At 42.5% G+C, this 14,026-nt stretch overlaps 2 protein-coding genes across 8 annotated transcripts in view; one reads left to right on the top strand and one right to left on the bottom strand.

Moving 5' to 3' along the window:
• COA5 (cytochrome c oxidase assembly factor 5) overlaps positions 1 to 3,808 on the top strand; it is a 7,954-nt gene extending 4,146 nt beyond the window's left edge. Inside the window, exon 3 of the mRNA XM_017871881.1 lies at positions 2,444 to 3,808. Coding sequence (XP_017727370.1) covers positions 2,444 to 2,485 — 42 coding nt within the window. The 3' untranslated portion in view covers positions 2,486 to 3,808. The remainder of the gene's footprint in view (positions 1 to 2,443) is intronic.
• The window catches only part of INPP4A (inositol polyphosphate-4-phosphatase type I A), a 99,921-nt gene continuing 88,392 nt past the window's right edge, over positions 2,498 to 14,026 (bottom strand). For 6 of the 7 annotated variants that reach the window (XM_017871866.1, XM_017871876.1, XM_017871867.1 and 3 more), the window contains one exon: positions 10,372 to 13,890. In XM_017871866.1, the coding sequence (XP_017727355.1) occupies positions 13,758 to 13,890 (133 nt within the window). In that variant the 3' untranslated portion in view covers positions 10,372 to 13,757. Of the gene's footprint in view, positions 3,438 to 10,371; positions 13,891 to 14,026 lie in introns of those variants that run through there. The other variant, XM_017871874.1, reaches the window with a different exon arrangement.

The following is a 14,026-nucleotide window of genomic DNA, read 5'->3' as shown; positions in this document are numbered from 1 at the left end:
AAAAAAAAAAAAAAAAAAAAAAAATTCTCTACCTAAAGCTCAGTCTTCAATCTCCAAAGAACGAAGAAGTCAGATTTTTTTTATTTTACAATTTATCTACCTTATGCAGAAATTTTAACAATCGAGCATAAAAGTAAAATGTTCTTACCGTTTCTAAATATCAACACAAGGCAGTTTCACATACACTTTGACACTGAAAAGAACGTTAGAAAAGAACACGTTAGGGCCCCCCGCTTTTTTTTTTTTTAAGAGACGGAGTCTCGCTCTGTCACCCAGGCTGGAGTGGTGGTGCAATCTTGGCTCACTGCAACCTCCACGTCCTGGGTTCAAGTGATTCTCATGCCTCAGCCTCCTGAGTAGCTGGGAGTACAGGCATGATGTGCCACCACGCCTAGCTAATTTTTATATATTTAGTAGAGATAGGGTTTCGCCATGTTGGCCAGGTCGGTCTCAAATTCCTGATCCACCTACCTCGGCCTCCCAGAGTGCTGGGATTACAGGTGTGAGCCATTACGCCAGCTTAGGGACCTTTTTATAATCTTTCTCCAAGACCATGTTTTACTGTTAGTCTTCCAAAATGAGCAGAGTCATATCGCTCTTAATGCAACTTGTTATACATGCTTGGCAAAAAAAACAGAAATATAACAATTTGTGTGGGTAATTCTGTATGCTGTTACAGTGAGTGTGCATCTTATTTGAAGGCGAGATGGGAAGGTTGAATCTGCTGTTCTCTCATAGTATGAGCAAGCAGCTAGCTCACCATCCTGGTTATGATTCCTGTGTTTTAAATTTTTTTTTTTACACGTCTGGGCACGGTGGCTCAAGCCTGTAATCCCAGCACTTTGGAAGGCCGAGACAGGCGGATCACGAGGTCAGGAGATCGAGACTATCCTGGCTAACACGGTGAAACCCGGTCTCTACTAAAAAAAAAATACAAAAAACTAGCGGGGCGAGGTGGCGGGCGCCTGTAGTCCCAGCTACTCGGGAGGCTGAGGCAGGAGAATGGCGTGCCCGGGAGGCGGAGCTTGCAGTGAGCTGAGATCCGGCCACTGCACTCCAGCCTGGGCGACAAAGCCAGACTCCGTCTCAAAAAAAAAAAAATTTTTTTTTAAGTGTGGCAGTGTGGCTTTAGCTGCTTTACCTAGTGCTCAATGAATAAATGGCTGTCTGTCCACACTGGCTTTGTTGGACTAATTGGCAGGGTCTGTCTCCAAAATACTTCCTTCCTATAGAACAGTGGTCCGCAACCTTTTGGCACCAGGGACCAGTTACATGGAAGAAGATAATTTTTCCACAGATGGGGAAGGGGGCAGGGGATGGTTTTGGGATGAAACTGTTCCACTTCAGATCATCAGGCATTAGATTCTCATAAGGAGCGTACAACCTAGATCCCTTGCATGTGCGGTTCACAGTAGGGTTCAGGCTCCTGAGACTCTCATGCTGCTGATCCGAATGTAATGCCCCTGATATGAAGGGAGGTGGAGCTCAGGCCCTAACACTCCCTCTTCTGCTGCTGACCTCCTCCTGTGCTACCTGCTTCCTACCAGGCCATGGACTGGTACAGCTCTATGGCCTAGAGGTTAGGGACCCCCAATATAGAATTTTTGGGGAGTGCCATTGACCATGCAAGTTTGCCTTATAAACTGACTTTAGAACCCTCTGCTCTACCACCCTAAAGAAATAACTGCACTGTGAGGCTTCAAAGAACGTGCTGCCATTTTGTGAGGTGGTAATTCACCTGAAGGATTTTTAATTCCAAAATGTTACTTAACATTTTTCAGGGCTTATCAGTTGCACTTTAAAGATTTCAAATATATTTTAATATTAACCTAAACTTAGAAAGTTAAGTTTTTTAGAAGAAGGATGTATACTGAGTATAGCCCAAATAAAAAGTTAAATGTAATTTGGATTCTGCTTGTGAAGAAAATCTTTATTGATTGCCCTGACACGGAACTTTTATTTTTAATGCCATCTTTATTATTTATTTATTTTTGAGACAGAGTCTTACTCTGTCGCCCAGGCTGGAGTGCAGTGGCATGATCTCGGCTCACTGCAACCTCCACCTCCCAGGTTCAAGCAATTCCCCTGCCTCGGCCTCCCGAGTAACTGGGATTACAGGCTCAGGCCACCATGCCCAGCTAATTTTTGTATTTTTTAGTAGAGATGGGGTTTCACATGTTGGCCAGGCTGGTCTCAAACCCCTTACCTTGTGATCTGCCCACCTCAGCCTCCCAAAGTGCTGGGATTACAGGCATGAGCCACCGCGCCCTGTCAGTGCCATCTTCATTACTGTGGTTTTTCTTGGTTGTTCTGATGTCATTGCCTTTTTGATTTTGCTAATAACTGGTTTATTTCTCTCATGCAGTGATACCCTTACCAAAGTAAGGGGTGTTTAATTAATCATATTGTACCAAATTTGATTTAATTGTATATTTATTTTCAGTTGGATAACAGAGCAAGATTCAGAGGAAGAAAAGGATATTGATACATTATGTTGAAGCCAGGATGGAAGAAAACAGATATTTTCTCTGGTCATTAACACAAATAAGCCGAAACAGGAAACATACTTTTTACTGTATCTGTTTGGTTGGAGCAGATTTCCCCTCCACGGAACACTGAAGAAAATGGATGAGTTCTGTTTTTCAATATGTATAAAGTAAATGATTCTCTTGATCCAAGTTATTTTAGAAGAAAACCTAATTGAACAGTTATGGGTTGGCAGCATAATAAATGTGTTTTGAGAATTGTTCTAAAGCACAGAGAATGGAAAGACTGTTATTAGCAAACTTGACTCCTCAATCGAATGACACAATTTGTACAGGCCACTGATGTGACTGACACAGTTGATAACATGGAGCCCATCCAGAAGATGTCTGTTGGGAAAGTTTAGGATGAAAAGTTTTTCTTTAGTTCAGTCTTCTCCTGTCTAGTTCTAAAATAAATTGTGTTTGATTCCTTAGAGAAGAAATACTTCATGTGTGCTTTGATTCACTTAAGTAATAACCTCAGCACCTCAACAGAATCCACAGGCGTAGCTGGTGCTTGGCCCCAGATTGTGGTGCCCAGGCTCTTTACCATCATCTTCGGACTGCTTTTGTTTCCTGGTTTCATTTTCAGGCTGGCCCTCTCTGCATAATGGGCCAGTGTGAGCTCCAAGCCCACATCCTTATGATCCATGATTCAAAAGGGAGAGAGAGAACTTCCTTTTTCAGGGTTCACAAATCAAATCCTATAAAAGGACTCTGGTCTTCCCAGGATCACCTGCCCTTGCACTGGACGAGTCCCTATGGAAAAGGGGATGGGGGCCTGTGATCTTGGCCAGGCCTGGGCTGTCTGCGCTGTCACTGCTAACTCCTGTCAGAATCACATGGATGAGCAGTGGGCCGAATCCCAAAAGGAAAGGGGTTTAAAGCAAGTGGAAACAACAGATGTTCACTCTAGAAAGCAAGAATGAAAACCACGAAGTGGTTGAAGATTAGCCTTACAGTAATTTTATTCTGATCACTTAATACAGTAGAGTCAAACAGGAATTCAGGTTTCCAACTTTACTTTTGGCATTGAAGAATCGCAAACAACCCTAGCGTCTTTATACCTCCATGGCTGACTGGAGTTAAAGCAATCAGGGTGTTGTACAGCTCACTTGAGTTTGTAAAGGTTCTACTAAAAAGTGAGAATTCCACCCCAGCATGGGCCGTTGTTGCAGAATATCACAAAGGTCTGTTGAGTGTACTGCTTTTCACTGGGAAAGGGACAGTCACGATTTTTTTCACTGTATACATATTTAAGTGATACAACGTTATTAATAAAATGTATATTATAAAGCCCTCTCATCTTTATTAACAGCTTTATTGAGCTTTGTTTGGAGAAATACACGTACCATCAGATTCACCCCGAAACTTATCAATTCAGTGGTTTTTATATTGTATCTACAGCGCTACCATCACCACGAATTCCAGAACATTTGCATCACTACAAAGAGCAACCTGTACCCATTAGCAGTCACTTCCCTTCCCCCTCAGCCTCTAAAAGCCGCTAATACACTTTTTATATAATATGTAGCCTTTTGTGACTGGCTTCACTTACCATAATGTTTTCAAGGCTCATCCCCATGTAGAATCTATCTGTACTTCATTACCTTTTATTTTTGAATAATACTCCACAGTATAGATGTATCACATTTTATGTATCCATTCATCAGTTGGCACACTTTGGTCTGTTTCCACTTTGGGCTATTACGACTAATGCTATGAACAATGGTGAACAAATTTTGCATGAGCTTATGTTTCCGTAAGAGCAGAATTACAGGGTCATATAATTCCAACTTTTTTTTTTTTTCTTGAGATAGGGTCTCTGCCGTTGCCCAGAATGCAGTGGCATGATTGCAGCTCACTGCAGCCTCACCCAGGCTCCTCCTAACTCAGCCTCCTGAGTAGCTGGGACCACAGTCACGCGCTATCACGCCCGGCTACTTTTTTTGTATTTTTGTGGAGACAGGGTCTCCCCATGTTGCCCAGGCTGGTCTCAAACTTGGCTCAGGTGATCCTCCCACCGTGGCCTCCCAAAGTGCTGGGATTATAGGCGTGGGCCACTGTTTCTGGCCCAACTTTAACATCTGGTGAACTGCCACAATTTTTCACAGAAGCTGTAGCATTTTACATTTCTACCAGCCATCTTTGAGGGTTCCAATTTCTCCACATCACCAGCAGTTATAATTCATGTTTGATTATAGCCATTCTACTGGGTATGAAGTGCTATCCACTTGAGATTTTGACTTTCATTTCTCTAATGGCTAATGCTGTTTGAGCATGTTTTCATGCGCTTATTGGCCATTTGTATGTCTTTGGAGAAACGTCTATTCAAGTCCTTAGTCCAGTTCTCAGTTCAGTTTATTGTTGTAACAGTTTTTTGTATGTTGTAGATACAAGTCGCCTAAAGATAAGTGATTCACAGATTCTCCCAATTTGTGGTTTGTCTCTTCACTTTCTTGATGGTATCCTTTGAAGTATAATTTCTAATTTTGGTGAATGACAATTTATTTTTTTCTTTTGGTGTATCTAAGAAACCATTGCCCAATCTAAGCTGATGGAAATTTATTCTTTTATCTTCATTTAAGAGTTTTACAGTTTTACCTCTTACGTGTAAGTCTGTGATTCATTTTAAAAATAATTTTTCAGGCCTTTATTTGCAATATATTTTTTAAATTTTAAATGTGGTAAAATACATATGAAATTTACTATCTTAACCATTTTTAAGTGTACAGTTCAACAGTTGAGTGCATTCACAATTATGCAACCAATCTCCACAACTCCCCTTCACCCCACCACCCCTCCACCTCTCTACCTGACAGTCACCATTCTACTTTATGTCTCTATGAACTTTACTACAGTAAGTGCCTCGTGTGGACTCACTCATACCACATTTGTCTTTGACTGGCATATTTCACTTAGTATTATGTCCTCAAGGTTCATCCATGTTGTAGTACGTATCAAAATTTCCTTCCTTTTTAAGGCCAAATAATATTCCATTGTACGTATATAGCACATTTTGTTTACTCATCTGTCAGTGGACACTTCGGTTGCTTGTGCCTTTGGGTAACTGTGAATAATGCTGCTGTGAATATGGGTGTACAGATATCTGAGACCCTGCTTTCAGTTCTTGTGGGTATATACCCACAAGTGGAATTGCTGGAGCACATATTCTATTTTTAATTTTTTCAGGATCAGCCGTACTATTTTCCACAGCAGCCGTAGTAGTCTACAGTAACAGCACACAAGGATTTCAACTTTTCCACATTCTTGCCTATACTTGTTATTTTCTGGTTATTAATTTTATTTTAAACAGTGGCCATCCTAATAGGTGTGAAGTATCTCAATGTGGTTTTAATTTGCATCTCTCTAATGATTGGTGAACATAATTTCATGTACTTCTTGGCCATTTGTATATCTCTTTGGAGAGATGTCTCAAGTCATTTTGAATGGGTTAAATCATTCAAATGGGTTAAATCATTTTCAGTCCCTTAAAGGGGTTAAGGTGGTAGATGGGTATTAAAAAAAATAGGTTGTTTGCTCTTTTGTTGTTGAGTTGAAGTTCCTTGTATATTCTAGATGTTAACCTCTTATCAGATGCATGATTTGCAAATATTTTCTCCCATTCTGTAGGCTGCCTTTTTTCTTTTTTTTTTTTTAATGCACAGGGGTTTTGCATTTTGGTGTAGTCTAGTTTATTTTTACTTTTGTTGCCTGTGCTTTTCGTGTCATACCCAAGTCACCGCCGACTCCAATGAAGCTGCTCCCGTGTTTTCTTCTAGGAGTTAAGAGTTTTAGCTTTTAAATTATGTCTTTGATCTATTTTGAATTAACTTTTGTATATGGTGTGAATGTCCAGCTTCATTTTTTTGCCTAAGGTTTTCCCAACACCATTTGTTGAAAAGATGTTCTTTCCCCATCGAATGGTCTTGGCATCCTGTGGAAAATCATTTGACCATATATGCCAGGGTTTATTTCTGGGCATGCTATTCTATTCTGCACTTCTGTCTGTACATATTTACGCCAGTGCCACATTATTTTGATTACTGTAGCTCTGTAATAATAAGCTTTGAAATCAAGAAGTATGCGACCTCCAGCTTTGTTTTTTTTCAGGATTGTTTTGGCTACTTGGGGTTCCTTGAGATTCGATGTAAATCTTAGGATGGATTTTTCTATTTCCACACACAAAAAAAAATCAGTTGGGAATTTGATGAGGGGGGTACATTGAATCTGTAGCTCACTTTTGATAGTACTGTCGTCTTAACAATATTAGGTCTTTCAATCCATGTGCACAAGATGTCTTTCCATTTATTGGCGTCCTTAATTTCTTTGCAGCAAAATTTTGTAGTTTCCAATATACAAGACTTTTGTCTCCTTGGTTGTTTATTCCTGAGAATTTTCTTTGTGATGCTACTGTACATAGAACTGTTTCCTTAATTTCCTTTGGAGATTGTTCAACAATGGTGGGTTTTTAACATTTAATTTTTACTGTTAAACATAACCAGTATACCGAAAAGTGAATAGGATGTTCGTACGTTAAGAACAAAGTAATCTCTCATGTAACTGGCCATCCAGATCAAGATAACATTGCCTGAACCCCCCCGTAATTTTAGCCTTTTTTAGAGATCCTCTCACTAGCCCCTTTACCACACTCTGCCATTTGCCTTCTCCTTTGACCTGAATTTGGTTCCTTAGGATGCGTTTAGCGTAACTGATTACATAGAGAGAAAAACAGTGTGGTCCAGTGCTGAAATAGGAGAGATTTCAGTTGACCACCACAAAACCACCATCTGTTCATCTGTTTATTCAACAAACTTTAGCTCCTTCACAGCAGGCATTACACTTGCTCTTGTGAATACAGAGGGGACTGACAGTGGACAGCATATGCATGATACAGTCGTCATAGTCAACACTGAAGGAGAGGAACTTTTTCTGAAAGGGCCAACTTCATTTGTGGGGAGAAATCACCATAGAGGAAGGCAGACCTAAGACCAGCCTTACAGGAGGGGTGAGGATGCTCAGGAGAGGTCCCGATCCAAGGGGATATAGACCAGGCCTGGGGGTGCATGGATGGAAATTATGGGATGGTTCTCAAGAGATACAGGTCTCAGTGGCTGATGGGATGTGGAGGAGAAAATGACCCCAAGGTCATCTGTGAGAGGGAGACTCAGCCAGCGTGGAGGAGGAGGGGCATGAGCACGCTGTGTTTGAGATGACTGTGGCACAGGCAAAGTGACAGGCACAGTGCTTGGAAGTATAGGTAATCTGGACCTTGAGGGAAGAGTCTGGGATGGACCTAGAAGTTTAGGCGTCACTAGCATATAAGTGACCATTTGCTCAACAGGAATGTGTAAGATTTTTCAGGAAGAGCATCTTAAGTAAGAAGTTATGGACAGAACCCAGAAGAACACCACGCCATTACTGGCAGGTGGTGGGCGACAGCAAATTTGAGAGTGAGGTGGGATGGTCAGAGACATAGGACCACCAGGAGAGACTCAGGCCACAGACACCAAGGGAGGGCCGGGTGGCGAGGAGGAGGAGGAGGCAGTGAAGTGCTGTATCTGTCTACATCCATCTAACACAGGCATCCTCTTTGGCGCCATGAGGACAGAAGTATGTTTTCTACCCTGTCTACTCAGCTTTTTCTATTATGTGGGACAACAGAGTGTGGAAGACCTGCCTGGACTGGCTTGCAAGGCGCAGGGGGGCCTGGTGCAGGAAGAAGTCATGGCAAAGACCCAGGCCCGGTGGATCTAGAGAGGATGGGCGTTCTGAGGCTGCACCCTGGGAGCCCTGTCATAGCCTGGAGAGCAACAGCTAATAAAAACAAGACCAAGCTACTCTCCATTTGCCTAGTGTTGGCACAGGATGGGGGGGTGGGATTGTATGGAGGGCGCAGCCTCAGGCTGGAGAAGCCTCCCTGGTGTCCCTGGCAGGGGAGGGAGTGCCCGTGCAGGCCAGCTCACAGATCCCACCACGCTGCAGAGCACGGTGAAGCCCCCACCAGTTTTCCCCACTTAAAAGTCACCATTTGGCCACCAGACAAATCATAGACTGATCCTGGGGCTGATGTCCACTGTGCTGGTTGGTACCCACAGTTAGCGTCAGCAAGGCATCAGGAGGTCAGTGGCGGCCAGGGCCCCTTTTGGGAGCAGACAAGCTGCTGAACAAAAGTTTCCATCTCTACAACCCAGCTCTCCTCTCTCTGCCAGAGGCTGTGCTGCTTGCTGTTCACAGGAGTGAAAGATCTTTTTGGTCAGCATATACCTCTCAGAAAGAGATACTATTTTGCTTTTTTTTTTTCTGTCTTCCTGATTTCAAATACTGGATTTTATCCACCGTAAATTTAATTACTTCCTACTTTTGGAAATAACCAGGGTCTCTAAGAAGAGGGCACTTTTAAAAGTGTCAAAACCATTACAGATCCCGATAAGCCAGCTTGCCCCTCTCCGGAGGCCCTCATGGGCAGCCAGGGGCCAGGTCAGTCAGCCTGAGCTGTTTTCTGCTGCCCACTCCTCTCCAACCTTCCTTGACCCCCTTGGTTCTGTCATCCCTGCAGGTTCCATAGGGAGCTTGTGCTTCTGGGCCGGGGTTCCTCCTGCGCACAGCACAGCAGTGCCCTCACTACAACTTACGGAACATCAGCTCTTAAGAGGGGCTTGTACAGGAGGACATTTTGGGGTGCAAGTGACAAGAGAGTTTGTCCATCTCCAAATGCAGAGTTCTGTGAGGGCCCTGCCTGCCAGGAGGAGGTGCTGGTCTCAGAAGAGCCATCCCAGGAGCATGATGGGACGTGAGGCCAGTTCCTTCTGTCCATGTGTTCCCAACACCCCTACACACAGAACAGCTCTTCTCCCCCAGGCTTGAGAAAAGAGAAATGCTGGCAGCCCTTCAGAGTGACCAGAGAGGTCACACTGCCCACTGAGAGAGATCTGCTGCTCATTACTACAACACGAGGAGCACTCAGTACTGCTGAGGATACCATGAGAAGCCTCTATTCAAAAATGGTGCCAACCTGCGGTGTGATGCTGGTAAAGAACAGAGGAAGGTTACCCAGTAGAACATATAATGAAGTAACTTCCCCCCCATGGCTAATCATTTCTGTTCTCGGAAAAATCACAGATCGGGAAGCTCCAACCTCCAGCTCCTCTTACCTTCCTCCAGTGCAAAGCCTCCCTGGGACAACTCCCCTAGATCTGGGCAGCCAGATTGTGCCAAGTCATCTACTAAGCAGAGACTCAACAGGAAACCAAAGCGCAGAATGGCATGGGGAGGGAGGGCAGGAAGCAGCTCACGGTGGCTGATGTCTGGGCGTTCTGACATGTCTTCTCCTTGGCTTAACTTTAAAGAGAAGCAAAATTAGGCCTGGCCTTGAGGGATTCCCTCGAGCTTAGCATACTCTAAGCACAACACAGGACTGACACCAAGATGATTCCAGATGGACTGATCTAAATGCAGAACTGAAACCATAAACATCCTAGAAATAAGAACAGGTAAATGCTGAAAAATCATCCTGGGACACGACAGTGAAGGTAGAAACCATTAATAATATTAAACTGGGCACGGCCCACACACCAAGCAAGGTGCCAGTGAGGACTTTAGTCCAGCCCCTCATTGTGGGCACGCAGCCACACCACCGTGCCCACGCAGCCACACCACCGTGCCCACAAGGACACGGCTGCCCCATATGTCCCACCTTCCATGGTGAAGCCAAGACTCCATTTCAGAACAAGCATCAAAATGAAAGACGGGTATATGTGACTATATAAACCATTTAAAATATTGTATAACCCCCTACCACAGACCAACAGACAGCTGACAAATAGGTTAAAAAGTGTGCAACATATGACTGGGGTTAATACATTGTATATTACAAACAATTTATATGAAATAGGCCAACACTCCAATGAAGTCACAAAAATAGAAATATAAAGGTATAAAAGATGTTCAGTGTTCACAGTAATCAACGAAATGGACATTGAAACGAGGTGCACTGCTACCATCAATGAGAATAAAGGCAAAAAGCACATGTTATTTTTGGTGGTAGCTTAAATTTCTAGGAGTCTGGTAATACTAAAAACTCCAAGAGTTAAACATTTCAATCATTCTTTAATTGTACATTTCCAGTGAGAGGAATTTTTCCAAGGGAGATAACGGGTTGTGTGTGCCTGGAAGATGGCACGGTGGTGCAAGCTGCAGTCCTGGTGACGATGAACAGGGTCAGTATGAATACAAGTGGAACTGCATTTTGACAAGTCATACAACAAGGACTGGGTTACCCACAGAGGTGATGTGATCCATGTTCATGGACGGAAAGGTAACAACAATGGCTGCCATTTACGAACACCTGCTTCCGAGGCACGCTGCACGTTCCTTATGAGGAAGGTACCGTTGTTGTCCACACTTTGCACATGAGGAAACAGAGGCTTGGAGAGGTCAAGCAACTTGCTCAGAGTCATTAGCCAGTGAGGGGCAGAACCTGGATTGGGACCTGGTCTGTCTGCTCCCAAAGTCCTCGACCCTGTTGCCCCTCTGCTTCCAATTAGGCAGAAACAAGCTTATAAAATAGAAGTCTCCCACGGTCCCATGTTTACAAATATATGTACTCAGCACCCGAGCTCTCAACGCAATGCCCAACAACAATGGTCCCATCACAGGCTGGTCACATAGAACTAGTCCTCCTAATAGGATCAATCAGGCAAGACCACATTTAATATCTTGTCAGTTATTTATTATGTGTCATTCTAAAGACTAGCACATTTACAGCATACATGGCTTTGAATGACCTAAGAATATATAAAACAGTAACTGTATGTTTATATATATATATTAATACTGCCCAAAACAAATAAATAAAGGTATCATAATGCACTAAGCTTGGCAAATACAATGGCGTAGGGACAAAACTGTATTATACAATATTTTTACATCTTTAAAGGAAACTAAAGGCAACTTTGCTCTGTAGGAGCTCTGACAGAATCCACATGACAGTCCCAGTTTTCCATAGATCTCTTTTCTTTTTAAATGGGGAGGCATTGTAAGGAACACTGGACGGAACCTCTATTTTATGGTAACCTATAAAACTGCCTTCCCTGCACCTCTGAAAACTCAGAACTCCTACAGAAGAGAGGAGCTGCTTGCCTCCAAGGCTGTGCAACACACACCCTTGCAGGCGCCGGAAGCCCAAGAACGATGCCTTCAGAGAGAATCCTGAAACCCGAACCTTTTCTACAGCATTTGCCAAGTCTTACAGTTCTATGGTGACCCATTACATAAAGCGAAAATTGGGAAAATAATTCATATAAAGGTGCCACATGCAAAACTGCTGACAGATGATCATTTGCTATATTCCCTTTGATAAGTGCAGATATTTAATGCTCTTCAGACAAAAAAGATCTGAAAACTACGTAATATTTATTTTTTAAAAGCAAGGAGATTTTTTTAAAGTTAAAATGAGAAAAGATGGAACTAAAAATTTACCAATTAAATGAGATGGTGGGGAGGTGAAAGGGTAAATCAGCCATATTGAAACGAACTGTCTGTGAACAGAAATTGATACTTAAAGAGGAGACTCTGACACCAGCAGCAGCCACCTGTGCAGTGGGTTTGGCGGGCAGGAGTTTCTCGGCCTCCTGCCTGCCACAGTGAACCCCGCTTTGAGGGAGCGGCAGAGAGCTTCATCCTTCATTAAAGTGTCTCCACAAACATTTTCCTCCCTGCAAGCATCGAGAGACAGCAGGCTCTGCTTGCGTGCTGACTTCTGAGTAGGAGCGGGTCTGGAAGGTCATCCAGTTCCACCCCTACCTGATGCCCTCCCCCTCTGTGTTCCTGCCAATAAGCAGTCCTCCCCATGCCTCAGCACCCCTGGCCCAAGTTTGTTACATGTTTCCAAAGGAACCAGAAGAATCTCTAGGTTTTTAGACAAAAGAATTTCTAAGAGGTTCACAAATCATTAGAATCAGCATCATTAATATGTGCCATATATATTTCTTTTACAACCTTTTCAAGAACATGTAAACATCATAAACAGAATCAATAAAACATATAAACTCCTAAGAAAAAAACTCTGCTATGTGCAGATAAGACTCATCATCATCTTATAAAAGATGACCAGATACACAATTTTCTATGAAATTCCTAAGTTTTATGGCCCATAAATCCCTTTCAAAATCTCATTTGAGGAGAATAATGTCAACTGTTTCTAAATAGTCATCTTACATAAGAATGAGAATAAGAAAGTAACAATTATTGCGAACCTAAAAATAAGACACTTTTATCAGACATTCAAACATGATTGTACTGTCTTTTCGAAGATACATTGGAAATCCTGCAAAAAAATTGTTTTCCGAAAATATTTAGGTTTCTACTATCTCTATGGTCATAAATTCCCCATGGGAGGGTTGACATGCCACAGCTGAAGCCTTAGATTAACATCTAGAGAAGAAGGGGAGGTGTGTCCTCTGGGCATGGGGGAGCCTAGGCAGGGAGCTGCAAAGAACAGGAGACAGGCTAAAGGGACCTTACTGCTGGCTTTGTGTCTCCAGCAGACTCCCTGTTCTGTAACTCATGAGGGACAGAAAAAAAAACTGGCCCCAACTGTGTGGGGTACCTTGCAGGTGTTACCTTCTAATCAAGTCTTATCTCCCGTTGATTTATCAATCTTTCTTTCAACTTCTTCAGGTGGTGGTATAGACAGGGTAATTCACTAGAACCCGTTATTCTTACTACATGAGATAGTGTTAGCTTCTTTCCCCAAATAACATGTATTGGTCTGCCTAGGATCCAATTATTTAATTTATTATTTACTGTTTTACATTCAGATCTTTACAAAGTGGATTGTAATTCAATGGTCACTTTTGAGTTACTCTGTAGAAAAATAAGTGAGCAAGTAGGCATCTGAAAAAGTCTTCTAGCATTTCAGACAAACCTAGCTTGATTCATGTAGGTAACTATTGATGAGATCTGTGTAGTTATAGCCAAAGGCTATTTAAATGGGCAGTTGTTACTGTCCACGCTATTGAGCGAAACATTACCTCCTATTGATTCCAATGGGAAAAAACCCAAAAAACAAAAAACATGCTCCAGAAACTCTTTAGTGAAATGTTTTTTTTTTTTTTAAAAAAAACACAAAAAATAAAAACCAATCCTTCGGGTCTTCTTGAAGAATTCATATATGACACTAGAGGGTACCCACATTTATTATGTAACAGCTAATTAGAGGAAACCGTGTGTTCACGTTTCAACTTTTCCGTAAGTCCCTTCGGGAGGCCTGTAATGCTTGGGGAAAGCCTTCAGCTGCAGGGAATTAAATGCATATTTGCGACTTCCAACATTCTTCATTGTATTTTCTCTTCGACAACCCTCACTGGGGAAAAAAACAAGCACAAGAAATGACAGCAGTAAAAAAGGAAAAAAGAAAAGACTTAAACTAAGATGAAATGAACTGATTATTTTCATAACATTAAAAAAAAAGATTAATTTAAATGGGTGCCGGACTCATT

Source organism: Rhinopithecus bieti, unplaced genomic scaffold (assembly GCF_001698545.2).
Source record: "Rhinopithecus bieti isolate Rb0 unplaced genomic scaffold, ASM169854v2 scaffold_6935, whole genome shotgun sequence".
NCBI classification, from domain to species: Eukaryota; Metazoa; Chordata; class Mammalia; order Primates; family Cercopithecidae; genus Rhinopithecus; species Rhinopithecus bieti.
Note: the sequence above shows the minus strand (reverse complement) of the source record. Positions and strands in the feature narration are given on the sequence as shown.